Source organism: Solea senegalensis, linkage group LG3 (genome assembly GCF_019176455.1).
Source record: "Solea senegalensis isolate Sse05_10M linkage group LG3, IFAPA_SoseM_1, whole genome shotgun sequence".
In the NCBI taxonomy this organism is placed as follows: domain Eukaryota; kingdom Metazoa; phylum Chordata; class Actinopteri; order Pleuronectiformes; family Soleidae; genus Solea; species Solea senegalensis.
This window is the reverse complement of record NC_058023.1, coordinates 12,487,815-12,515,775: the sequence shown is the minus strand read 5'-3', so window position 1 is coordinate 12,515,775 and position 27,961 is coordinate 12,487,815. Positions and strand designations below refer to the sequence as shown.

General features: G+C 41.7%; 2 protein-coding genes across 3 annotated transcripts in view; both read left to right on the top strand.

The window, feature by feature from the left end:
- The first annotated feature begins 92 nt into the window (after positions 1–92).
- On the top strand, positions 93–16,951 carry agfg2 (ArfGAP with FG repeats 2). 2 transcript variants are annotated; one of them, XM_044021146.1, is made up of 14 exons: positions 93–498; positions 2,186–2,279; positions 4,636–4,751; positions 6,300–6,444; positions 7,837–7,957; positions 8,046–8,150; positions 9,158–9,190; positions 10,693–10,953; positions 12,720–12,792; positions 12,933–12,976; positions 13,227–13,319; positions 14,314–14,433; positions 16,549–16,619; positions 16,766–16,951. In XM_044021146.1, exons 1-14 carry the CDS (start codon positions 332–334, stop codon positions 16,811–16,813), a joined length of 1,491 nt encoding a protein of 496 aa, XP_043877081.1. In that variant the 5' UTR covers positions 93–331; the 3' UTR covers positions 16,814–16,951. The 2 variants fall into 2 exon arrangements, with proteins under 2 accessions (XP_043877081.1, XP_043877083.1); XM_044021148.1 differs by lacking the exon at positions 9,158–9,190.
- Positions 16,952–20,018: 3,067 nt separating this feature from the next.
- The window catches only part of si:ch73-335l21.1 (insulin receptor substrate 1-B), a 45,992-nt gene continuing 38,049 nt past the window's right edge, over positions 20,019–27,961 (top strand). Inside the window, exon 1 of the mRNA XM_044021145.1 lies at positions 20,019–20,901. Coding sequence (XP_043877080.1) covers positions 20,565–20,901 — 337 coding nt within the window. The 5' untranslated portion in view covers positions 20,019–20,564. The remainder of the gene's footprint in view (positions 20,902–27,961) is intronic.

Here is a 27,961-nt window from a genome sequence, read left to right as displayed (position 1 = left end):
CAACTTACTTCAATGACACCGTTACTTAAACCTGACGCGCCACCTGTTATGCTTGGCTTTTATTCTGAAGGGAATGCAAAACATTTCCGGTTTATGCGTGAGTGAGAGTGTGTGTGTGTGTGTGGGGAGCTCACGGAGCTCGCGCTCTCTAACTTGTCGCTCCTCTCTGTGCAGCCATGCATTGGGGTTGAAGCCGCAGCGTAAAAGCTCCTCCACAAATGCAGGCGAGGTGAGGAGCGGCGGGGAGCCAGGAGGAGGGAGGCGTCACCCGGCGGTAACACCGAGCCTCAACCAGCGACGTTTAGAGTAAAAAAAAAAAATCAAATTCAAAATGTCGAACCGAAAACACCGGGACAACCAGGAGATTTGCGCCCGTAAGGTTCGGGAGCTGGCCCAGTCTGGAGTAAACAAACACTGCTTCGAGTGCAGCCAGCCCGGGGTGACTTACACCGACATCACGGTGGGAAGCTTCGTGTGCACGTCGTGCTCCGGAATGCTGTGAGTACCGAGAGGAGCCTCCTCCTCCTCCTCTTCTGTCCTCCTGCTGCTTTTATTTACTGCACATTCAGCAGCATCTTTGTGTGTGTGTGTGTGTGAACGTGTGTGTGTGAGTGAGTGAGTGAGAGACAAACTGGAGCTGGAGCTCAGCTGTAAAAAGTAAAGCAGGCCTGAGAATTATCTTGACACCAATAATGGACTGACAGCGTAAACAGGGAGTGTTGGTGTGATGCAACAGCGCAATGTGTGTGTAAGTGTGTGCGCATTCATTTACGCAGTCTCTCTCTCTCTCACGCGTGTCCTCCAGCAGCTTCATAAACCACACAGATCTCAGTTACGTTTCATTTCGTCATGGTGCAGGTTTGACACTACCTCTCTCTCTCTCTCTCTCTCTCTCTCTCTCTCTAGGCTCCTCTCCAGTGTGGGCGTGTATGTCTGCGTGCGTGTGTGTGTGTTGTCACATTTTGTTCTGCATGTTCAGCCCAGTCCCAGCACTAACCTCTTCCTCCTTCTCCTCAAGAAAAGACTTTCTCATTATTACCATTAGAGACAAGCAGACACCACATTCAGCATTGGTATTAGTCCGATAATGCATGTAGTATAGGCATTGGTCTGTTATTGGTCAAAACCACTCCACCACAAAAGGAAAACAATCTGATGACTATCAAGAACACAGGGCTGCAGCGAATGATATCAAGCACCTGTTGGTTCCGTAAAACGTCAGAAAGTGTCAATCGGTGTCTACCAAACCAGGAAATCATGATGTCCTCAAAGGTCTTGTTTTGTCCACAAACCAAAAATGATTCCGTTTTAATCGTCTTGCAAAGAAACCAGGAAATATTCACGCTCAAAATTAAATTACGCTCAAAAATATTCATCTAGTAATCGATGCAGCCCTGATCGACAATCCCATAATTAATGTAGGCTGCACAAGAGACATTATGTACCAGTGAAGTCACGTGACCAGAATGTGATGCACATGTCTTTAGGGGTCATGTGAATTATGTGGACTAGAGGTAGACTGTTTTTGTTGGCCAATTTTTTGCCATTTGACAATAATTTCATCAGTGATTACAAATTCTACATTTCAGTGGAGTCACTGAAGCTTGATGACCAGTTTCATTAGACCACTAGTGTCTGGTTACTCATTAAACTGTTATAGAGGGGAGAAAATCAGCATCAATTATCAGCTGCACTGATTTCTAAAATCGTCCATGGACAATGTTGTTTGGTAAATGTTTATTTAAGTTAGGGAAGTTTTGCGTTTGTCATTTTTAAACTTGTTTTCTCAGACGAGAGCTCCAGATATCATCAGCCCGTGTACAACGTCGCCGACATGTGTCAGCCGCTCTCATTTCTAAAGATGGACATCAGCCGTAGATACATCCCTCGTTATTGTTGCACAATCCAGCACACCTACAGCAGTGACCCACTTTATGTTCCCAGCATGGAGAAGCACACACTGGTTCTGATGACGATGAAATCACGTGATGCTCTTTCATAAGGAGTGTGTGTGTGTGTGTGTGTGAGAAGTACAAATCTGCCCATGTCACGTGTTCAAACCTTCCTCCCTCACCTGCTCTGTCCTCACGTCGCGTCTCGCAGGCAACGGAAAGAGCACACGTCTTCGTTTGTTGGTGTTATTTTTCATCCAAATTCCTCTCTCTGTCTCTTCCCTGTGTCCCAGGAGAGGCCTCAACCCTCCCCACAGAGTCAAGTCTATCTCCATGACAACCTTCTCCCAACAGGAAGTGGAATTCCTGCAGAACCATGGCAACGAGGTGAGTGACGCGACGGCCCACTTGGAGCTTCAGGTGGCGGTGGGACACCTTTATGTTTTATGTGGTTTCACGTTGCTCACACTTGTGTCAGGACCCAAGGTCACTTATCAGACGCGGCAACAGCAGCCCATCGCTTTTGTTGTGTGTTTTTTTTTCTTAAAGTGTCTGATATGGAATATGAAACGTCGCTCACAGCTACCAGTAAAACCAGTCTTTGTGGTCGAGCTTTTTCGGGAAGAATGCTCGCACAGCGTCGAGAAACAAAAGGGCCAGCTCTGTGTGTCCCACCCAAACCACCGTCTGTTTCCTTTCTCTCTGTATGTGTGTGTGCTTGGATTTGTGGCAGAATCACTGACCTTGTCAGGACCAGTAGTCCCCATGGAGGCCAGAAACTGGGTCCTAAAGAGGCAGAAGCTCATTTCTATGTATGTTCTGGACTAAGATTTGTCGTTTGGTCAAGGTTCGGGTCAAGCATTAACTTAATGGCTAAGGTTAAGGATGACGCTTTGGTTTGGTCCTATAAAGGATAGCTGCGTGAACCTGTGTGTGTGTGTGTGTGTCAGGAGCTTCCCAAACATTGGTTTATATGCTTTTCCCACCATAGATTCAAGTGATTCTGGTTGAAAAGTGAAAAAACAAGTAACTATTAGCAGGTGAAGGCATCACTTTACGTCATTTAAGCATCACATTTTTCTTTCCTTTCAACTTATCTCTCTCTCTAGGGGTCACTACTGCGTATCTGAGAGATTTCTCACTGGATGCCCGTCAATGGGGCGCAATAGGGAATTGGAACCTGTCAGGATTTGAACTGGCAACCCTCTGGTGAAAAGCCAAATTCCCTTTCCGTTAGGCCATGGACTGCCCCTGCTTAATCATTTAAACAATCAGCTCATTGTTTTATTGAAGTGTAGGGAAACGCCTAAAATAATTTCCTTTTCGGTCCAAAGTCTCGTCTTGAAATTCCATTTTTATTGATCGGCTCTCAACTGTGAATACAAAAAATCGATATTTTTGCTTGATGAAAATGAATTCATGTTTTAGGCTCCCCTGCAGACAGATTGCTATTTCAATTTCCGAATGTCCAAACATTGATATTAGGGGCAAAAATCCAGTATTCACCAAGCTGCTGCGCTCATTACTTTGGCAACCCGGTGACCTTGCTCTGTTGTTTGACCTCATGGAATATTTAACAGGCTTGTCAATATGCACATTTTCATAATTTCTCCTGTTTGGCAATCTAATTGTATTCTAAATTAATATCCTTTTCCTGGTATCTCCTGGTGTGGTGTGTTATTGATATGGATTGATGGTAGTGCTGTTTAAAAAAGAATGTGTCTGTGCTGGCTAGAGCAGTGCTCGCTCCTGAGCTCCTATCACACAGATAAAGTGTGAAGCGTCTCAGGCTATCAGGATGAGTGCTGTCCAGTTTTATCAGCTCCCTGTTGGCTTGGATTTGTGTGTGTCTTTGTGTGTGTGTGTGTGTGTGTGTGTGTGTGTGTACTTGTATTTTCTCCCTTCTTTGGGGCCTTTTCTGGCATAAACACTGACCTTGTCAGGACCAGTCGTCGTCATGGAGACTGTAAACTCGTCCCAATGAGGCAGAACTTAATATGTGAGAAACCGGTTATGTTGAGGACTCAGATTTGAATGGTGGTTAAGTTAAGGTTGAATTTAGGCATAAACTGTGATAGTTAAGGTTAGGGATAAGGCTTTGGTTAGCTAGGCCAAATGAATGGAAGTCAGTGTGTGTGTGTGTGTGTGTGTGTGTGAGGAGAGGCAGAGGTGCGCACCGTCCAGCCTTTTCCTCCCCGTCCTCTGAAGAGAGATCCAGCTGGTCATGATTCACAGGCACAGTAATATTTGCCGCACTCTGACTTTGGCGCCGGAGATGAATCACTGATGAAAAAGCCTGTTTATGTTTGTGAGAGGACTCGCTGAGGCTAAATGCCAAACAAAAGTGGCAATTGTGGTTTGATATTTATGCTCCATCGATTAGACACAGACTTCATCTGATGCGAGCAGTGCACCATGACTTTCCCCCAAGATGCATGACTCCTATGTGTTTACTCGCAAATTTAAAAACCTAAAAACTAACTTTTACCTAACAGTGTTCAAAACTAAACTGAGAGAAAAACAGTGTTTGAGTAGTTTATATGAATGTGATAACATTTACTGTACATTTAAAATCATGATGCAAAAACGGGGTAAGACTCAGTAGTTTACACTTTCAGACAAAGAACAATGGATCATTTAATTGTCTTTGTTTCAATCTCCTGACTTTGTTGTGATGTTGCAAGTGTTTAATACTCATTTTTGTCCAAATGAATTAATTTAAAGTGTGTGTGTGTGTGTTCAGATCGGGAGGAGGACGTGGCTGTGCGTGTTTGACCCAAAGACAGACGGCTGCTCCGATATGAAGGACTCTCAGAAGTTCAAAGAGTTCCTGCAGGACAAATATGAGAAGAAGAAATGGTGAGGATTCACTTTGATTCGCTGATCTACATGAGCTGGAGCGCAAGCTTTGAGCCGAGTATGGCGACTACAACCGATAATTATTTTAAAATATCGATCACTCTGCTGATTCCAGATTAACTTTTGGTGTAAAAATGCTTAATACAGGTTCCCAGGTCATCAGAATGTGTTCATTTGACAGATAAACTCTTACATTTACTGTGGAAAACAGACACTTGAATTTTTGAATCACACATTGTGATTTTGCTGACCCTGTAACTTTTATTCCAGCGTGTCCATGAGTTTGACGTCTCATGCTTTTAGTTTGACACGATTAGAAGAATTACCAGGCAAAGGGAAAAGTTGTTTACATCAGCATCTGAGTTGTTATTCACAGTCAGAGATATTTGAAGTCTCTGAGAGGGAAAATTTCCCCCACTTGTTGAGAACTTTGGCCGTGTCAACACACTGTTGGCGACATGTCTACAAACAAACCACAAGTCACAGTCAACACTACGGAAAGATTCATCCCAAAGGCGTCTAAATGACATGGACAACAGTATTCTGATGATAACCAGATTAACACAACCTGAATAGGACACTGCCACGTCAACAGTTTTTTTTTTTCCCCCGATCACTTTAACACGAATTAGGTCAAACTTGGAATACACAGTAATCTGATTAAGGCAGGATCAGAATTGTAGACTAATCAGATTAAAATAGATTATCACATCCTGTTGGAGTTTTCACTGCAGTAGATGCAATTTGGACCTGAGTCATAATCAGATTGTGCTCTATAAAATTCATGTGTACATGAATATGGGAATATTCTATTAGCACTATAACCTGAGTAATGTCTTATTACACACGGCGGTATTCTGATATTAACCAGATTAAGACAAGAATGCGAATAAAATACTCTAACACTTTTTTTTCCTGATCACTTTTACTTGATTAGGATCATCATACACTCAAGATTCAAGATTCAAGATTCAAGAAGTTTTTATTGTCATTATGAGGACATAATGAAATTTTTGCAGTAATTTTTGCACTGTAATCTGATTAAGACAGGATCAGATTTGTAGACTAATGAGATTTAATAGCATTATAATGTTCAAATAATTTGGACATAAATAATAGCTGGATTATGCTCTGCAACAACATGTAAACCCAGCAACACCTTAATCTGAATAATGTCTAATTATCAATAAAGTCATGAGTGAGATTACAGGCACCCGTGTATGTGATCATCATCATTGAAGATTTAAATGTGGGAGATTAAATGTTTGATATGACAAATTACACAGCTAAAGGAATTATAAAAATGACTCTGTCCAGTTACTATTTGTTGATCTGACCACATTTGTCTGATGCAATGAAAGGGCAAACTTATATCCACTGTTTAAAACAAAGATAATATAAAAAAGCTGCTCCCTGTGTGTGTATGAAAAAAAGAAGCTGGGTTAAACTTCAAATTCTTCAAATATTTTTGGTCACGATTTCTTTTTCTTTTTTTAATATGATGCCATTTAAGTCACACAGACTCACTTCATACTTCATCTTTTGCAGGCATTTTTCCAAAAGCAAAAACCGGCGGGATGTGGAGGGTCCATGGAGCCCAGGGGTCCAGGCCATGCCGCCCTCCCTTGGTCCCTTAGCCAATCAGGCCCCCGCCCACAACATGCCCTCTAATGCACGGTCCACAAGGCCACTGGTAAGAGGCTTAAATGATCACGTTCAGACGAGGGCACGTTTGGTCTTTAACATGTCAGAAAATGTTGAAAAATGTTGATCACTGTTTCCTAAACCAGGAAATGATGATGTTCCCAAATGTCTTGCTTTGTTCACAAACTAAAAGTATGATATCTTTAATGATTTCTTTGTTATATAGAGCAAAGAAACCAGAAAATATTCAAATTCAAGAAGCTGAAAAATCAGAGAAACTTGTTTGAATAATAAACTAACACTCAAACGGATTAATCTATTATAAAATGAGTTGATGATTAGTTGATTAATAATCAATATACAGTATATCAATTAATCGTTTCAGACCTGGTATGAACATGCACCCTGAAATATCCCAACAGGTCCGAATGGACCTACAGCATCCACTGCCACAATATTATCAATCAATCATTTTTTATTCATATAGCACTTTACAATATCCGCAAGGTACTCGAAGACTTTCTCATAAAAAAGGAAAGATTAAAAAACACTCTATAAATTAGCAGGATTAAAATACATGGTAAAAATAATGTATACGATTTGAAAACGTACAGTTAAGAACAGATGGAAAGTGCCAATGTTCTACTGAATTTTAAAAGACTTTCTGACCAGGTCACAAACCTGTGTATTCTTGCTAACCACTATATCAACTAAATATTGACTTTACTTTTAAAGGGATCAGAATCAGAGTCATTGGTCATAGGTCAAGCCTTTTAGCGAATAAAAGCGCGGATTGCAGTTTCCAAATCTTGCCGCTTAAGAAAGGGCTTTACTTTGGCTAAAAGGCGAAGTCGAAAGAGCTCATTTAACAACTGTTTATAAAATATTAACATAACTTATTTCATGTTACAGCAGCGCGAGTAAAACAGACACATTTGTTCTTGTGAACAGTCAGAACGTGCGTGTGTATTTGAATAAAGGGCAGGGGGAAGCCAGTCAGTTGTGGTCAGGACACATTTTAATGCCAGGTGTGAACAGTGCTGGTGAAGGCTGACCTCATGTTATCGGATCACTGATCGCAGATGTTAGAGCCAAGTCTGAACACGGGCCAATGTGTTCTTATTGTGCATGTAATGGATTGTATATGCGAGACGTTAGGGGTAGTGAAAGTGCGAGGATGAGGAAACAAAAGAGAAAGTGGGTGTTGTAAGAGAAGTGACAAGTAGTTCAAAGAGAGAAAATGAGAATAGATGAAGAAATGACCATGAACTGGCCTCCACAGAGAGACACAGACTGATGGGTTGGATATTGAGAGGGCCCAGGTAACCTCAACATCAAAGCTTCTGCTTATGAATTATTGAGAGCACGTGAAAGCGGCTCACTTCTTCTGCCTTTGTGTTTCTCTTCTACCTCCCATCTGCTCCTTTCTCTTTTACCCCAGTCCCAGGCTCAGCTGCCGCCGTGGGATCGAGTGCCCGCGATCTCACCTGCCGACATGCGTGCGGATGTGTTCACCGCTCGGCCGTCGCGTTCCCAGAGCTTCAGAGACCCCCCTCTGAAAGGTCAGCAATTTATTGGACGAATCGATATTTTGGGACCAAATTTGATCTATACTTTTTTCACGTTCTATCTGATGTCTCTCCGTTACAGACCCCACACTGTGTGGGATAGAAAGACAGAGGCCAGGCTCCCTGTCGTCAGCGCTGGGGGCTCAGAGCCACGCCCCCTCCTTTCCCGCCCTCCCACGACCATCAGGTGTGTCCCCTCACTGCGACACCTTTTTTTTCTTCCTTGTCTTAATTTTGATATTTTGTCTTTTGTGATATTCTCGTTACACTTGAAGGCAAGTTTATACTCTGAAGGACACGCCCCTTCCCATGTGACAGGTTAGCCACTTGTCGTTTTCAACATCTCAGGAGTTTGTGCGCAGTAAAGCATTTTTAAACAGCAAAATGACCAAACATTCAAGGTAAAGGCATAGTTGAGCTATTTTGAAGTGTGGTTGTATGAGATATTGACATTTGGACCTGCCAGAGAGCTGGGACACTCGCTCTCACTAATAACATGGCTAGTAGCAGGGAAAGAAAGAAAACACACTTTTAGCAATTTCACAAAAGACTCACCTAATCAAATCTGTGCCTCCTTAAAGGATACATTTTTCGACCTGGGCCCTATGTTTATAAATGTGTGTATGTGAATAGTACTAATAGTAATAAAAAGTTTCATAATTGGCGACAGTGTAATCTTACGACTCTCCTCTCAGCACATTGCCTCGTCTCTAATATTGGTAGGGACAATCTGGTTGACAATATATGTCCGAATGCTGTGAGAGGAGAGCGAGAGTGAGCGAGCGGATTTTACGAGCATCAGTGAACGCATCACAGCCGAGTCACAGAGGAGACAAGAGAGATGTGATGCTCTGACAACACAGTGGAGCAGTGTGTCCTCACCAATCTTGTAATCAAACTAACGCCCTTGGTGATGTTGCCAGACTCTTACAATAACAATCTGGTGAAAACAAGCACTCGCTAAAGACAGAGAGAGACGCACACTGGTCGCAGCAATATTTTTCAGCATGATAATGCTTGATGATTAAATTTGGTCCATGACATCATCTTAGTACACTGGGTTCCCTTTTATTATAAAAAGCTAAAGTTCAACAGACAGCTTGGCCACAGATAACAGCAGGGACAACAGTTTTTTATTAAAAAAGTGACACTGTCTCCTCTTTTCTTTCTCTCCTCTCTTCCTCAACCTTGTAGCCAGTAGCTCTTTCAAAAACCACTTTACCTTAGGTAAGACATGGCTCCAGACTATGCTTTTTTTGATTTGAGTGTGTGCTGCTGAATGGCTGAGATCAATAAGCTTTTTCATATGCTGTGTCATTCATAATACATCGCTGAACTGCAGGCACACTGGCACTGACCATTTCTCGCATTGCAAGTATAGATTTGACTTTATTTTCGAGCAGTTTGAGAGACGACAGCACTCTGAAGTCATGCAGTTGCCTGAGCCTTGGCTGGTCACAGTCACAGACAGAAACAGGGGTTGATATTTTTCTTTGACAGTCAGGTTTCCCACTTCAAAGTCCAGATCTGAAACCCACAGGGTCAAGGAGAAACACACACACACATACCTACCGCTCCCTCAGAGGAAAATGATCAAGTATAAAGTCGCCCTATTTTTAGGCCGTAGCTGCCGCTGCCACCGCCGCTCCCTGTCAGGAGAGGGCTGCTGGCTGGTATTTCTCTCCATGTTGGCGTTGAAGTACTTAAAACTATGTAGGCCACAGTTGTAATCCCACAACTCAAGTTGTAACCTCACAAACAAGTGCCTTTGAGAAGTTTATGTTATATCAGCTGCATCTGTAAGCTCTCCTGGAGGATAAAGTATGATCATGTCACAGAAAACATGCTGCCTGACATTTGCATGAATTATATCCTCAGATACTTTTTAGCCGACAGAGAAAAACAAGCTGTTTTAACATGCTAACATTACCCTAGCATGCTCTGTGGCTAATGCTTGCTCCCTGGAAACACGTTGACTGTAATTTCCTGCCTTTGTTACTGTTTGACAAGTGTTTATTTTTGTTTGGTGATTTGAAGACTCTTCAAGAACTTGTTGGCTTGCTGCTTTGCCTCTTCATATTTTTTGTTATTGACAGATATGCTACTTGTAAAGCTAATCCTGCCTTTGTGGAGCTTCGAAGCATGACAATGCTAATGCAGCTTGAAAAAAAAAAAGCGTATGTGATGTGGTCTGCCTTAATATTCTCCTTTTTATTGTGTCATGTGTTTCCTCTAGCATCAGATAAATGTCCGGGAGTTGTTTTGATATTAGCGTTATAAGACATTCTGGTTCTTAAATATGACAAATGAATTGGTTTCTATCCGTGGTTCTCAAACTGAGCCTACGCTGGCAGTATTTGGAGGAATATCAGAGATATTGTTCTACTCTATATACTGATCAAAGTAGAGCTGAGCAATTTTACCAGAGTGTGTAGAACATTAAACAAATACCAAGAAAAGTATAATAAATTAAATATTTTATATTAAATGAATCTGCCTCCCGAAAAATCTGTAGCTGACTTTGCTCGTCCTATTTACACCACTGTATTTTAATGCCCTCTAAATTGACCTTGTATTTCTCTCTACAATCAGTTCTACAATTTGTCATGACTTGTATAATTACATAAGATTTAGGCTACTTTGTCTCAGTCTTCGAAGCATCAGTAGAACCTCTCCACTTTTATCTGCTTCCGCTGCACTGAGACTGACGCTTGTTTTCTCGCTCTCAGGTCGTACAGTATCGGCCTCAGGGGCCACGGGGCCCTTCAGGGCCTTCCCCAAGTCTCTCAGCGTGGACTTTGGAGGTCTGAACCATCCTCAGCCTCTGCCCCAGTCTCTGTCCCAGCAGCAGCAGCAGCAGCAGCAGCAGCAGCAGCAGCCTGCCAGCGTCGGCCAGACGATACCACAGGTCAGCAGCTCCGGTGGCCAGGACAGGTATGCTGCCGTGTCACATCTGGACAGCGTCTTCTCCGACACACCGTCAACCACAGGTAGGAAAATGTTAATATTAAAATAAAGTGTTAATATTTATGCTAATATTTTCTGTTGTATCTGCATGTTGGAAATCTGTCAATGCATATATGTTATGTACGATTAAAGCACATTTTTTGGATAATCACTAAAGAAAGTGGACCCTGTTGATAGTTTTATTATAATACTTATTTTCTTTGGTGATTTAAAATAATGACGATGACTCTAAGAGGCAGAATTATCCCCCATGTCACAAAAAAAACCCCAATAAAATGAAAAGGATAAAAATATAATGTTTCTTTTCTGCCTCATTAATCCTCTCATGACTGCCTAGATTTATCACCTCGAACAGAACAATAAATCTAAACCATCAGGCTAAAATATATCACAGTACATTAAGTATCCTACTGCACTGCAGCCACTTAGAATAGTTGGAAGGCTTCCATTATGTATTTGCAGGACTTAAAGTTGTAATGCAGCGCTTCCTTTTAATAAAACAACAATTTCTTAATATTTTACATGGACATAAGAAGTTGCAGCAGTATGTTCCAAAACTAAATGTATTGTTATCACTGGAGTAAAACTGTGCATACTAATGCTAATGTTAATTAAAGACTAAAATAATAGGTAATATTTATGTTGCTGTTGCTGTTGTTATGTAACATTTAAAATGTTTTTTTTTAAATCTAATATACAATTAAGGCCCAAATTGAAAAATTAGATGTATTATTAAATGTTTTGAATTTTTTTTGTTTTAGATTTTAGGGGGGGTGTATGAGCAGAACTTTAACAGCAATATTCACAAATTTAGTTTTTAAAATAACCTGATACTAAAACCTGTTGCCTCAGAACACTCTTATTTGGAGATCCATTATGTAAAATGGAAAAAACCCAGTCGTTCAGCAGTTTGACGGGATTAAAGCCTCTGGTCTCCGCCCGCCCCTGCGCTGCTGCTGTATACACACAAACACTCCTTCAGTCAGGTCTGATAGTTTTGCTTGACAGAGCCTGTTTTCAGCAAACAAACAATGTTACACAGATCAGACCAAACAGAGGCACCGTTATAACATCGACAATGACCAAACGTTACTCACTGCAGCTTTAAGTAAAAAGCTTGAAAGCAAATTATGCAAATTTATTCTGTGAGCCAGAAAATAAATTCCCACAACCCATTTGCAGGTCCCCACCCAGTCTCTGGGAATGACTAACCTGAAAGACCTGAGCTTTTTCTTCCACCATGTCGAGTGCAGAGGGAGAGTGTGTGTGTGATATACTGTAAAGATCGTCACGACCAGCTCGGCGAGGTTTCATAACATCTTTACACCACATACGAAGGCTTTTAGCAGCTGAATTATCCTCATTGTTTTTGCTCGTTCTATTCTGGACCGTGCACCTTGTTGATTCGTTCAGTTTGTCCCATAACAAATTTGTCCTAACAACCACAGAAATCCCAGCGCTTTCCACAAGCAGCCCTGTTGTGTTGCACCTTCATCACAGCCTGCCCTGCTAGGCAGAGTAATTATTGATTTTCTGCTCCAGCTCACTTTGATTCACATCAAGCTTAATGCAGAGAGCATGTTTTATTCAGACTGTTTGTACAGCTCGTTTGTTCTCCAGTGACTTACATGTTTAGGATCAACAGTTTGAACTCTCTGTGATATTTCAACTCCACACTCTTAAGATAATAGTTGCACTCCATCTCATAAATCAGCGCTTGTTAGAGTCCTGAGGTGACACTCCACACTGAGGCCTGTGTAAAACCACCAAAAAAACACCTGTTTTTCAGCTCCACCTGCTGGCCCTCCACAGTACAGCGCCATCTTCGGCAGCAGGCTTTCATCCAGCTCTACTCCTGCCAGGTAGAAGAGAACAACTCATCTTCTCCAATCAGCTCGTGGTTACCATGACATGACAGATTTTTTTTTTTTAAATCGCTTGCGTATGGTGCCGCGTGAAGGTCATATTCTGATTGATGCTCCGTTTTTCTGCTTTTCTGCAGCTCCCCAGGTGTCGATACGGTGTCCAGTTCCCAAACCTTTTCAAGTATGTACTGACCATGCACTTCATAGATGTCTCCTGTTAATCAGGACTGTCTTTACATGCAGCTCTTTCATCTTTACACCACACCATCAGTCTAATTAGGATTCATCAGTGAGCCTGAGAGTGCAGCGTTGGTTTGAATATAGGCAGGAATGTACCCTGTTAACCCCAAGGACTGTGAATTATATCCCCCATCTCCCCTCTCTGCCTGTCTGTGTGTGTGTGTGTGTGTGTGTGTGTGTCTGTGTCTCAGATTTCCCCAACCCATTCAGTTCCAGCTCCAGCTCTGCTTCCCAGCAGCCTGTCGCCCTCTCCCCCAGTAACCCCTTCAGCAACGCCTCAGGAGGTGAGATTCATGTTCACGGACCTGCAGACATTGAACTCTTCTTTTCAACACTTCAAAGTGGCAAAATAAAACAAAAAAAAACAACACTGATTTAGTTGTAATTCTTTATGCTGCAGCATCTACACTTTATTTGATGTATTGTTTTGACAAATATGACATAGTCTGTATGTAAACAAATCTTTTTTTCATGGGGTGATTGTATGACATAGTGTGACAAAAACTCTAAAGAGAAACTTTCCTGATTATGGATGACAGTAAATGAGTTTATGGTTGTCCCAGATGTGCATCTCTTCGACACAATTCCTGTACTGATTGTATGTCTGGAGGATGTCATTTGCAGAAGGAAATGATGTATTTTAAAATTAATAAAAAGTTAATAAAAAAACAAGAAACAACAACGTTAATATAATAGTAATAATAATAAATAATATACAGTTTTCTTCAAGTCAAGTGAGGAGTAGCAGGAGAAAGAGAGCCATTTGATTGAAAGCTGCTGCCGACAAGCGGTCGGAGGCTTAAATACAACACCAAACCAGTCAAGAATATGTCCATATCAAAGAATCCACACAGTATCATTAGTATATCAATATTTTCATACACCTAATTGCTAATCATAATATTCTGTATTATTTTTCCTCAGATCAGCATGGAAGCATCAACGCTGTATAATTTATTTATTTATTTATTTTTAAAAAAAAGGAAAATATAATCATGATGAGTAAAGGAAGGAGGAAAAAAAATAAACTTATCAAATGATCAAAACATTCATTTCCAGATACAGTACAGTACACACGATTGAAGAAAGCTGTAATGTGTCATCGTAAATCTGAGCCTTATAATCCCATGTGAATATAAGGCTCATTACATGAATGCTGACCTCTCAGCTTGATTTGAATTATTCAACCATATTATGCATTTATGAAGCCTGTCTCATATACCTGTACAGCGGTGGATAATTTTTGATCAAATATTGATGAGGATATTCTCTCTCCAGGTGACTCCAGTGCGTTCGTCACCTCGCCCACTTCTGTTTTCCCTCCATCTGCTGCCTTCCCTGCGCCTGCTACCCACTGTGCATTTCCTCACGAGGCAGCCAGCAACCAGGAAGCCAACGGTAACTGTTACTATCATCATTATTATGTTATTATTATTATTAGGAAAACAAATACTGGACTATTTATTAAAATGTCATTTTAAAAACACCTTTATATAATAACCTTTCTATTACTATGGAAAGGTTCTATGCCTTGAATAAGACACCAGACATATTGTTGCAGTGGGGGAACCATTCGTCAAATGTGAACTTCTAACATTGCGGTGCAAGCTAAGAACGTTGTCCTGTTTTTCCCAAGTTCTGCTTTGTTTTTAAACAACCACAGGGAGTCGCCAGAGAGTTTAAAAATGTTTATTTATAGTTTTATTAAAAACACGTATTAAGTAAGCCCTGGGTGTGTGTGATGTGAAATAACCCTATATTGTTGAACAAGGAAAGCCTTTTTATGCTTATAGTAGTTTATTTGCCTTGAATGGTGGACCTGAACTCAGAGGTCATTCACAGATATTTTACTCACCTAAACTCATGCGATCCTCCTCCATTTGAATATACTGACACACTGATACCCGTGCATGCGAATGGCTGTGTTTTAATATACAAACTAATATCTATCTAAAGTCTTTCAACTCTTCACTTAATCACTCTATCGTTGAACCGTCACAAGTTCAATCATACACGTTTACGTAATAGCCAGTGAAGTCTGTTTGTGTCGCAACTTTCGCAAAGTTCTTTCCATTAGAAGTAAGTGCAACAAATGTTAAACAACTTCACGTAACTTCTGAAGCTAAATAACCCTTATTACTGCCTCAGATCACGAAATCACTCTTCTTCTATCAGTCAGATATCAGATTTCATCCAGCATAGACTGCCCAGATTAAACATCAGTGTCTGTATCGATACAAATCACATTTATTTGTCGAAAAAGCAAATTATTGGCCAATTCTATTGTACACTTGATACATTGACGCGTCCCTACAATAATTATTAATGCTAATAACAATTACTGTTGCCTTTTTATATCATTTTTGCTCTAGATCAACAGTTTCTCCTTTCCCAGGTCTTAAAAGTCTTGAAAAGTCTGGAATTTTGTGTGAAAGTCTTGAAAAAGTCTGGGGAAAAAAGTTTATCTTATAGTAAAATGTGTTTGTTTGTGTGAAACTGATGGACTTTTGTGATTTTCATACATTTTGTTTCATCTGTAATTCACTCATTCTGTCTTTCACAATAGGTACAATCTCAACAAGAAAGTAGTATAATAGTATAATAAAACATAAAGTCAAGGTCCGATGCTCAGTTTGAACTTCAGCAGGTCGTCTTGTGCTTGTGAGTTGCTGCTTTGTGATTGGCTGATGAGATATTTATGTGAACAAGCAGTGAAAAGCTAAGAAAGTGGCCAATAAATGAGGAAACATGGTGATATTGTGTACATCATCCATGCTGGATGTGTATATTTCAGTATAGGTGACTAAAAAATACCCTAAGCTGCTATGAAATGCATTGAACATAAAACCTGAAATAGAAGTGAGGATCTGCTGCATCCTGAATCAACAGTCGCCTGCTTTATGTGAACTGACTGCAGATCAAACACACCAGGAGGCTGTGAGGCCTATTTCAAACCAGTTCACACACACACACACACACACACACACGCAGTTCAACAGGAGTTCTATGGAAGCAAATCTGTCTCACCACATTTTGAATTTTAAAAGCCTTTGGACTTCTAGAACTGTCAATTTTTTTGCAATGGAATTTCATATTAGGTTCCCCCCCCCCACTCCGAATTCATTTTTCAGGGCTACACAGTAGTTCACGTGTTCTCCAGCTTCCTCCCACATGTCCAAAAACAACAAGCATTAATTGAACACACTAAGTTGCCTGTAGGTGTGAGTGTGTGAGTTATTGGATGTTCGTCTTTATGTGTTGGCCCTGTGATGGACTGGCGATCTGTCCAGGGTGTGACCCCGCAAATGGGTGTGAAAGATGTGTGATATGACTGTGTGAAAGTGTTATTGAAAGCGTGTGAATTGGTGAACTGTAGTGCACAGCAGCTTTGGGTGGGCACCAAGACTCGAAAAGCACTATGTACTGTAAATACAGACCATTTATCACTCTCGTCTGCAGTTTTCTGTTTAAACATAAACCATTTTTAAATATATTTCCGTGTGCACGTTGCAGGTTTTGCCTCCTTCCCTGCGTCTGACTCTCAGCCCAAAGTCCCACGTCCGATGTCGGTGAACCCGTTTACTGTGAGTACGGCAATCAAGGGACACACAGACTTCAAGGGAGGGAAGAAAAGTTGGGTGGCGGAGGCTCATTTGTATGTTTTGCAAGCTACAGGAAGTGTAGCACTTGCCTCGCTGCTTGTTCTCACCCCGGATCTCTTGCCTTCCAGGGAAATGTTTACCCCAGCCAAGGGACGTCGCGAAATCCCTTCATCTGATCCCCACACCACCACCTCCTCCTCCTCCTCCTCCTCTCCTTACTTCACCCACCCGTCCCTCCGTGGGAGCCGGGGGAAGTGAACTTGAGGAGTCGCTGCCATTTCAAAGCCTCTGGAGTATTTTCATCCCCTGATGGAGGGTTTGAGGTCCCTGCAGGTCACCCACCCTCCCTCCTCTCTGCCCCTCTCTGTCTATTTATGTGTTTGTAGCGGGGAAAACAAAAAAGAAAAGAAACGTGTGAATGTAATTGCGATATCCACGTATGTATGTATGTATGTATGTACGTGTGTGTGAGAGTGTTTTGCTTGCTGTGTTTGTACCACGAGACGCGTGCTGAAAGTTGTATGTGGGACAGTAGACGCCACCTCAGGGCTCTGCGGGAGTCACGAGGAAAAAAAACGCCTCTATGATTTTTGCAGGAACACACACACACACACATATATATTTACAGTATATATATTATACACGTGTTGCTGCTGCTGCTACTTTGCTCTCATCTCCTGCTAAAAAAGTACAAAAACAACAGCCTGTGAATTAGTGTTGGACGACACATTTTTGGGCTTCTGTTTGTCATGAGTGTGAAGAACATCTTCATTTCCCACCGTTTCTGTTTGTTTGTTTTGGTCACACTTTACAGTTCACTAAGACACAGTAATAGTGTCGTAATGAAGAGGTAACATTTTGGTAATACCATCTTAGCTGATTTTCAGCTGATTTGAACATTTTTTTTCACAGTAAATGAACAGAGACAGTAGGTCACACAGCATGAGTACTCATCACTAAATGTAAAAACCAACAGGAGCTGTAAACTTTGGAGGGCAGCATTACACCTTTCAGTGTACAGACTGACGGAAATTATTATTATTATCTGAGGAGGAAGAAGAGCAGCGATCCTGAAGGATTAAGAATACGGATGGATGAGAACGAAGGGCAACGTTGAACTGTTATTTCGGACTTTGAACTGTGGATGGAAGCATGGGCAGGGACTTATTGGTAGAAGAAGAAGAGGAAGAAGAGAAAGAGCTGGATATTATTTAAAGAAGAAGAGGAATAACTTGTTTTCCTGTGGAGAGCAACATTGCACCTCTTGGTGTAAAGGCTATGGAGAATCATTATTAGAAGAAGAGCGTCGTCATTCAAATGCTTATTTGGACACACTGATTTGAAACTGTTTAATTTAGTTGGGAAATGCTCATTTAAGCTGCCCCAACCCCCCCACACACACACACACACACACACACACTCACTAAAACATTGTTATTGCCAAGGTAGTACACGATTTTGCATTGGAGTTAAGATGGTATTGCCATAATATCACGTCTCTGTTACCAAAACTGTTACTATGTTATTACTAAACTGTAACGCAAAAGTGTCAAAACCTTTTTGTCGCTGTTTTCTTTTAAGGATAATCTCTGTTTTTCACTCTCAGGCTGCATGCGCTTAGAGGGCTTTAAAGGAGATGCTACTGAATGTAAAAGCAATTTCAGAATAACTTAACATAAATGTGCACGATAAATGTCATGTACCGCTTCATGTACTGGACCAAAATGTTTTCTCGCTTTTCTTTTCTCTATGTCTTTTTTTTTACGGTTCACATGGAAGTTAATTTAGTTTTTTTGCATTTTTGTTTAAAAAAAAAAAGAATAAAAGAAAGAGAGAATGGTGTTACATTGTCTTTATAATGACAAGTGTTCATGTTCATAAAATCCGTTTGTTGCTTCTCAACACAGTTTGGCTCCTGGTGTTTGTTTGCTTCACTTATATTAAAATGTGTTCATGAAAAGGCAGAATACACAAGCATGGCAAATTGGGGTTTGTAACTTGCCAATAAAGCTGACTAATGCTGTGTTGAAACAGCAGGGGGCGCCTGGTATCCACTTCTCCCTGACCTCATGAGTAAAGGTTACTTCTATTGCATAACAACATACATACTGCATAAGCATACATACTGCATAAGATAGAAACCCCTTTTCAGAGCTGTCAGAAACTCCACCATTTCACACATCTGAATCATTTAGTGCTGCTTTGAAACTCAAACTCAGTCAAATCTGAAGTTAATAAAATAAAAATGCATTAAAAGCTGTTTTTCTTGATGTGAACAGTGACTGATGGAGGATTGTCAGCTCACACGGGGACAGTCTAGACAGATCTGGGACATGGTGTGCACAGACTCTACTAATGTGTCTGCATTTTATTCCTTTATTTAACTAAGTACAACTGCTTAATCTGCTGCTAATAATTGCACATTCACAGGAATCTATCATCAAAACATCTACACAGTGTTCCTTCTGAGCTGAGTTCAATATGAAATATATTTAATGTCTTTCCTCACAGTAATAAATCAATAATTTGTCATTGAGTCATTGAGTGGACAGTGCATTGTAAATATTGTTTATTAACACTATAAAACATGACAGTAAGGGATTTTCTAAATAAACAGAGCAGGATGGAATCATGGGAGCAGCAACACTGAAATATACTTCACACACATGCTGGAACTGGCGCTGCGTTCACGTACTTCGGGAAATACTGAATGTGGTATTGAAACAAAACTATCACAAAATACAAATTACAATAACAAGAACAATTATTTAAAATAAATGGAAATGGCTGTATTACACAGAGATGTGTATTGTGTCTGATGCGCAAACATAACTAAAATTTGAATACATGCATGCGCAACTTGTTATAATTGTTATACTTACTTGATAAGATCAAAACATATAGAGACATTAGATGAGTAAGCATACAACAAAATTGCAATCTCCCATAATGCACAGCGTTCATAGACCGACACAAACAAGATTATCATGAAAATGTAGACATAAACAGACTATGAATGTAAATAAATCCCCTAAAATAGTGATAAAACAATCAAAACAATGTTTGGAACAATATAAATCAAATAAGAAAATGTACAAAAATAACTAATTAACTAACTAAATAAATAAATAATAGGCATTAGGCATGCAAATGCAATATGAGAAGATGCAATATGAGAATAAAAACAATTTAAACAATAAAAGCTAATCTAAAAAACAATTACAAATAAATGAAAGTGGTATTTTTGTATCAGTACAACACACACAATTTGATCTTGTCTCAATTAGGAGGAAATGTAAGAGGCTCTGCTGTCGGAGCTCCGGCTGCGTCCGTGAACGCACCATGTGTACTCCACAGAGTAGAGTAGTGAGGGAGTGAGTGACAGAGCTGCAGCTCCACGGTGGCTGCTCCGCTGCTCTCCTCTCCTCTCCACGCTACGGCAACACGACCGGAGCCGAACCGAGCCGAGCAAGGGGTGGAGGGGGCAGACAGACGGAGAGACGCGCAGTTCCTTGCGGCACATTACTGTGTAAATGTGCGGTAAATGGGATTAAACCGCTCATACGGCGCTTTAAAAACACTGGCAGCAGCAGTAGAGGAGAGTAGGGGGAGCTCCGCGCCACTTAGCGTCGCCGCATGTGCTCGTTCGAGTGCGGCTGGGAAACTTGCGCTGGAGCGGGAAGAAAGATTGAAAAAGAAAGAAGGAACAAGATAAAGAAGAGGAGAACTAACGGTAGCTGCAGCCTGAAGTGAACCCCCTGCTCCAGGTCTGATCTCCTGCCTCTCCTCCTCTCACATGCCTGCGTTGATGTGGGATAGAGGGATGTTTGAATTATTAAACTTGCTAAAAGCACCGCAGAAGAAATAGTTTTTGTTTGTTTTTTAAGTTCATTTTTATCGGAAATAAGGTAGACAAGCTAGGGTGACATGGACGAGCCCCAGAGCAACGAGGACGTGCGCAAGAGCGGCTACCTCCGCAAGCAGAAGTCCATGCACCGGCGGTACTTCGTGCTCCGCGCCGCGTCGGAGCGCGGCCCGGCCCGCCTGGAGTACTACGAAAGCGAGAAGAAATTCCGCGGTAAGGCCCCCATCCCGAAGAAGACGGTGGCGCTGGAGACCTGCTTCAACATCAACAAGCGGGCCGACTCCAAGAACAAGCACATGATAGTACTCTACACCCGCGCGGAGAGCTTCTCCGTGGCCGCGGAGAACGAGGCGGACCAGGACGAGTGGTACCAGGCCATGGTGGAGCTGCAGTGCAAAAGTGAGCACAAATCTCACACACACACACACTGACACATACGTGCACCCATTAACCACTTTATTAGGTACACCTGTTCCACTGCATGTTAACGCAAACATATTGTCAGTCAATCACGTGGCAGCAACTCTCATGCATTTAAACATGGCCGCTCAAGTTAAAACCCGAAAATATGTAATTTAAGTGACTCTTTTTGTTGTTGGTTGGAGTATTTCAGAGAGTGGTCAAATATAGAAAAAGTGAAGGGAAATTCCCCAGCGAGCAGCAGTTTTCTGGGTGAGAAATGCCATGTTGATGCCAGGGGTCCCGGGAGAGTGACCTTCCTGGGTCGACATAAAGCAACAGGCACTCAGTTTACCAAGAAGACCACTTTTTACAACACAAACCTTAAAGCAGATGCTCTTCAGCAGTAGAAGACCTGCCCAGGCGACAGTCCTGCCACTTTATTAGCTGCCCTCTGACCTAATAAAGTGGCTAGTGAGTGCAAATGAGACAATATCATTTCTTCCTGAAGACAGTGTCTTGCTTTTTGTCTCCATGCGTTCAGCATCTAGCATGTCCTCTCGGATATTGCTATTTTGTGTGAGAAGGGCACCTGTCACATCAGCTGTCAATCAAATGTCTCTTGTGTACTTAATAATGTGGACAGAGAGTGCATGCACGAGGAACCTCTGCAGGAGAGGAGAAGTCTGTTGGAGCAAGCTGTCTGTGTTTGGAGCAACAATTGAGGAGCTCAGTTATTGGCTTTTAATCTGTTTTTAAGTCCACCTAAAAAGACACAGACTTACTAAGCAAGGCAACAGTCGACCCTTGTTTTCAGTACAGAGCAAGGATCCTGTGCCTAACTTCAATTCGGTGTCCTCCGGCGTACCTAATAAAGTGGCCAGTGAGCGTATGCATGCACAGGTTTTTGCATATAATGCACTCATTATTGCACGGGGCTCTGCAAGAGAGGAGAAACGTGGCAGAACTGCGCAGCATGCAAACATGTTTGACTCCAGAGATTTGAACATGCAGGGATCATTTAAAGACCAGTGTAATTATCCATTTTCACACGAGTCTGTGTGTGGTGTGTGTGGTTGCGCTTCCTTCGACATGATTGGTATTTTAAACTGGGCGGTGTCCTTCTCCCCGAGAAGAAGAAGAAGAAGAAGAAGAAGAAGAAAAAAAAACAGCCTGGGGTTAGTTTGCAAGTGATCTCTGACAGGAGTGTGTGTGTAAACATGTGGAGTGTATCCTCCCCACCAGCTCCGCTCTGTATTATTACTCCCATTGCTTCTCAGACTCCTGGAGGTTCACGTCTGAGGGCCCCAGCTGTGGTTGCCTCTCTTTCTCAAGTGCTCGAACACACACACACACACACACACACACACACACACACACACACACACAATTGGGCCTCTTGTTGACATAGCCAGCTCTGCTTTTGTGCTGACACTGCAATATTACATCAGGCATTGATCCCTGAAGAGGATGGAAATGTCCCCAAACACTGCACCTGACGGCTCTGTCATGAGTCACCTTTATATTGAAGGCATAGTTCATCTTTTCATACAAAGTGTGGTCACAAAGTGAGGTATTGACACATTGTCAACACTGATATGTGCCAGTTTAAATCTATGATTCCTTTACACCATGAGGCAACCTTTTCTGTCTGGAATAGTTAACTTTTCCTGCTCCAAGTTCCATAGAGCAGTGGTTCTCAAACTTTTTTGTACCACCTGAGAAAATACTGAGCTCTCGAAGTAACGCCATTCTCGTCGACGTTAAAATCCAGTGGCGTAAACAGGTCGCGCAAAGTCAGCTACAGACTTTAGTATGAGGACTTTGTGTTACTTGTGTAAATCCCGCTGACCGATTTCAAACACTGAAGTCACAAAATAACACATTGACTTACTATTGACTTACTATGTGAAGCAGCAGTGGATCAACAACTCCTGAGTGCTTTGACACTTTGGTGTGGAAAGTGAATAGTTTTACTTAAATTAAATTAAATTTTCCAGCCGGAGAAACGCTGCCGAGAGAACTGATCATTAAGTATTTTATTAGGTTTTTATTAGGTGAGCCTTCTTGCTACAATCTGTTTTTCCTTGTGTCCCTGCTGACATGGTTTCAGTGTCTGTGTCCCAGGCCGGTTCTCAGAGACGGTCAGTGTAGATAACGATATCTGATAAAATCACACTTTAAAAAAAACCCTCTAACATTTATTTCCTGCCACGTGTGTCCCATGAAGTAGTTTTGCCTTATTTGTCTCCTATGTACATTTTTTCTTTCTATCAGCCACTGTATAAACACAGCTGCCCCAGCAAAAGTGGTGAGCACAGCAACTTTGAATCACCTGTTCAGCTTTTTCTCCCCGTTAGAGACCAGACACAGGCCAGAGGGGACACATGATGCAATCTTTGCAAACAAAGATTCAAGGTGCTTCTTACACATGACCTGCTGCTCTGTTACATAAAGCGAGTGATGATAAGGTGGGGGAATAAAACACCTGAGGAGAGGGAGAACTCGGCCAGCCTAAATGCTCTGTAGCCACGACTCTGTTTGGAGCTACAGAGAGAGCGAGTCGAGTCAAGTGGTGGGCAGATCTTGCTGATTTAAACACAGTTGCCGGCTGCCAGTAGGTGCATTAGGGGAGCCTGGTGGAACTTTGGATTTGCCAGTTGTCAACATTGTGGCTCTCAACCCCCTGTTGCTTTAACACAACTGTGGCTGTGTGTTTGTGGGTGTACAAGCCCACTCTTCCCAAGTATTTCACGGGTTTCTGCGAGACGGGGAAGTGAGTCGACAGATGTTGGAGCAGACATGCAAGTCTGGGGGCTTGTGAGAAAGTGACTTTGTAACCTTTACATTTTCCAGAGAGAAAACATCACCGTAGTGCAAATAATCCAATCCACAGTTGCTAGGTGTGACTAGTAAATAAAGGTCAGCTGTACAGTAAACCTGGTTTTATGGGCAGTGGCTCAGCAGGTGCAAGAGCTCAGCCTCGCCATGTAGCTGGACAGTCGTCCTCTTCGTGCCATCACTGTTGTGATCCATCTTTGGAATTACAGGTCCAGTGTGCAGTTTTCCTCTCGCTTTGTTGCTTTGAGTGTTGGGTTTCTCGTGTAAATCACGGTGGCTGACAGCGACAAAGGGCTGCGGCCAGTGGCTGTGTAAACTCGCGCGCTGGCAGGCATTGTTGTGGTATGTGCTGCAGCTCGTATGCAGTTTCTGTTGGTACAAAAAAAAAGAGAGAGAGAGAGAGAGAAGAGGCCGCACAATAATGCACACGGCCTTGTTAGGGGAGAGTTTTGTGACGGGGGAGTGCGAGGTCGCGGCCGATCGCCGCCTAAACCTGCTTGTGTGAAAATAGCTCAAATGCGCGTTCACGTTGAGCGCTGTAGGGATTCTTGTCTGTAGTAACGCTGCTCTGGTATGTGCAGCTCTCGCACTGTTTCAAGTCCTCTGTGCCTGATCGAACCCCTCCCTACACACACACACACACACAGAGGTTTGCACAGCTAATCTTTTTAGGACACTGCATTGAATTCCATTAATTTGGACAGGCTGAGCGAAGCATTATCCCTAAGCTTAACGCCTAACCCTAAACCACATTTCAAATCTTCACTCTAAACTTAACCAGGTCCTCAGAAATGAGTTTCTGCCTCATTAGGACCAGGTTTTTGCCTCCATGAGGACTGCTGGTCCTATTATGGGCAGTGTTTATGCCAGAAAAGGTCCTAAAGAGGTAGCAAACTCACACACTTTCATCTCATCTTAACACTCTCTCACTCAGGAATTTGTCCACCACTGTTCCCCGGGGATGCGTCATAAAGTATGATCTGGTATTACATTGGTACCTTGATCTCATTTGTCAGTATCAATAAACATGGGAACAGCCCCACGGTTGATATTTGTGTTACATAAACTTGAGTTTAGAATGGCCATCAATTACAAAATGCCAGTACATTTTGCTAACACCACAAGTCCAGCTGTCCCCTAAAGCTGGGTTGTAGGGCAGAGGTCCCCTCGGGTCTCCACATCATAAATATCGTCACCCACTCATTTCACTGGCGGCCGGCAGAAGAGCACATTTTTTGCGATGTGATTCCTAATTCAGCTGATCGTTTTTACATATGAACCGTTATTTTAACAGAAAAAAATAAAAACAACATTTGACATTTTGTGGCACGTTTTTCATGTGTGAAGACCAATATTTCTAGGCCAGTGGTTTCTTTTAATCATATAATTATAAGTGTACTTCAATTAGTATGTTTCACTTTGTAGTGCTGCGATTTCATTTGTTTTGCGATTAATTGTGCAGCCCTAACGATAAGCCATCTATACTAGAGCTGCAGCTAACGATTATTTTCATAATTGATTAATCTGTCGATTATTTTCACAATTAATCGAGTAGTTGTTTGGTCCATAAAATGTCACAAAACGTTAAAAAATATCTATCAGTGTTTGTCAAACTTGGAAATGATGATGTTCTCGAATGTCTTTTTTTGTCCACAAACCAAAATTATTCAGTTTTTAATGATTTCTGTTTATATGGAGCAAAAAAATCAGAAAAGCGCTTCAAACGGATTCATTGAATTTCAGAGTAAAACAATCTATTGAGTTTTCAGCGTCTTAAATGTGAATGTATTCTGGTTTCTTTGCTCCATATAACAAAGAAATCATGAAAACGGAATCATTTTGGTTTGTGGACAAATCGAGACAATCGAGAACATCATCATTTCCAGGTTTGGTAATAATAATAACAATAATAATAATAATAACTTTATTTCTTGCGCCTCTCTTGACACTCAGGGTCACCTCACGTACAATGCAAACATAAAAATTAGAATAAAATACAAAATATGATAATAAAGAAAAGTTCTGAGGGGTCATTGGGAATATGCAGTTCTGAACAGGTTGATTTGAAATGTGGGAGGGATGAAATGTGTCAGTGGTGCAGAGGTCAGGAGGGAGGGAATTCCAGAGCTGGAACACCGATCAACATTTTTCATCAAATCTGAGGGTGAAGTCCTGAGCAGCACGCCTCAACTGGAGCTGGAGGAACCATAGTTTCAGGTGAAGCAACAGTTTCCTCAGCTTGCAGCATACAGTGAAAGCATAACAAATACTGAGGATGTCCATGCTGCCATACTGTAGAGTGCGGCCTCCTCCATACTGCACCACAGTCCTGGGAAACTTGGGAAACTCACCTACATCTGCTCAGGAATGGTCCAGTATCACACAGGCTCCCTCTTGAGCTGGTGGTAATTACACAAACATGAGGCAGCTGCCGTGCATGGCGGTATTAGCATCCCGGTTATTTATACAGCTGAGTCCAGTAAGACCCTTTCAGGCAGCGAGTACAGTATCAGGATTGAGGGCAGCTATTTGCTCAATTATGAAGAGCCAGTGGAGTGTGTAAAAGCTTACCCCTCGTCCGAGGTGTGGGCTACGATCATCGGCCCAGCCGGGAAAACTGTTTCTGACTTCATTAAATCAATCTACCGGAGCCAAACTTTGGACATCGTCGCACCAAAAGAGACACGCTATCAGAACACACGCGCACCCTCGTGTGAGTGTGCAAAAACAGGAGGAAAAATCAAAACACAATCGAGAATCTGATGAAGTAGCTACATCAGATACATTGTCTGACATTCATTAGACCACATTTTAGTTTATTTTAAAGTAACTTACACAAAGAACAAATTAGCCACTGTCACAATGCGTTTATGCTAACTCACTTTTGCTTTTTTTTAACCATTTAAAGTTTAAAGGATACATTTTCAGGCTTAAGTTTTATATTTAAAATTATGAGTCAACTCATAATAAGTTGATCAAAATGTATCTGTATTTGATTTTTTTGAGCAAACTGTGCAAGTGCATAACATGTCAACAGAAAGATGGCTTCATACTTGTCACAGGTGAATTTTCTTTGTTTCTGTTTGACATTTTTCTTGAAAAAGTGCCAAAAAAAATGCCGCTTTAATAAATAAGTTGCAGCATTTAAATCACTTTTTGGATGCATGTTTTTTTTTTTTGCATTAACAAGTGTTCAAGAAACTTAACTTAACACATTATTCAATAGATTTGTTGTGATCTATGTCACGTTTTCCCTGTTTAAAGATAAAAAAAAAAGACATTTGGAAACATCTGTTTCCAGATATAATGACATGGTTATTGATGCTAATCCACGAACAGTTATTCCTTCACTGTGAATCTGTTTTCAGTTGTCTGCGGGTTATCATGACGTCATTCTATGACACTTAAAGTACCGCAGAACAAATGCACTTGAGGTCAATGTGTCAAACTGAGCTGCTGCGCATGTTTCCTCATCTTGGCAAAAGTCGGAGGAGAAATAGAGAGACATTATCAGCGAACTATCCTTTACGGTCTGAACTAGAAAAACAAACTCTCGTCAGGCGGTCTGTCGTTTCACTGCTCTGGTCAGTGAGATGTGCATCTCACCGGTGTTTGGCTGAGTTGGCCGATTTGAACGTTAAGCTGTGCTTAAGCACCGCTCATCTCCCTAATTAGTCAGTAATTATTGTCTCGAGGGTCTGCTGCTGGTGGCTCACCAGAGACTATGTGCTAACGAAGTCAAAGAGGAGACTAGAGACGAGGGGTCTTGAGGTCTTAAGTTTAAAACCACTGACCCTTCTTCTCCTGCTCTCTGTCGTCTGCAGTGACGCAAACCTATAGAGATTGGATTCAGACGGAGCAGTGAGCTGCCACAGGACTGTTTCCTCTGCATTAACACTCTGTGCATGTTAACTCCCTATAATTTGATGTAACGACCCAGACAGCCAGTCCTCGATGTGGACACAGCTCTGGCTTGTTGCTGTTAAAAAAACAAAACAACAAATGCATAAATTAATCTCTGGATATGCGTTTTACAGCCATGAAAATCATGTTTGAAAACACTGCTGGCAGCGTTTTTCTTTGGAAACTCCTGTTCCGTGTCAAGGCCCAATCCCAGTCCTTATTTTTAGCCCTACTGAGTTGGAACGGAGTTACAAGGCGTACTGGTTGGGTCAATCAGGACATCCCATATCCTGGTGGTGAGAGCTCTTTAAAGCTT

Excerpts from the sequence above, each read along its gene's own strand:
- agfg2 (XM_044021146.1), top strand. The coding sequence starts at position 332 with ATGTCGAACCGAAAACACCGGGACAACCAGGAGATTTGCGCCCGTAAG. Across the intron at positions 499-2,185 it reads ACGTCGTGCTCCGGAATGCT|GAGAGGCCTCAACCCTCCCC; the intron begins GTGAGTACCGAG and ends CCTGTGTCCCAG. Across the intron at positions 12,793-12,932 it reads TCCAGCTCTACTCCTGCCAG|CTCCCCAGGTGTCGATACGG; the intron begins GTAGAAGAGAAC and ends GCTTTTCTGCAG.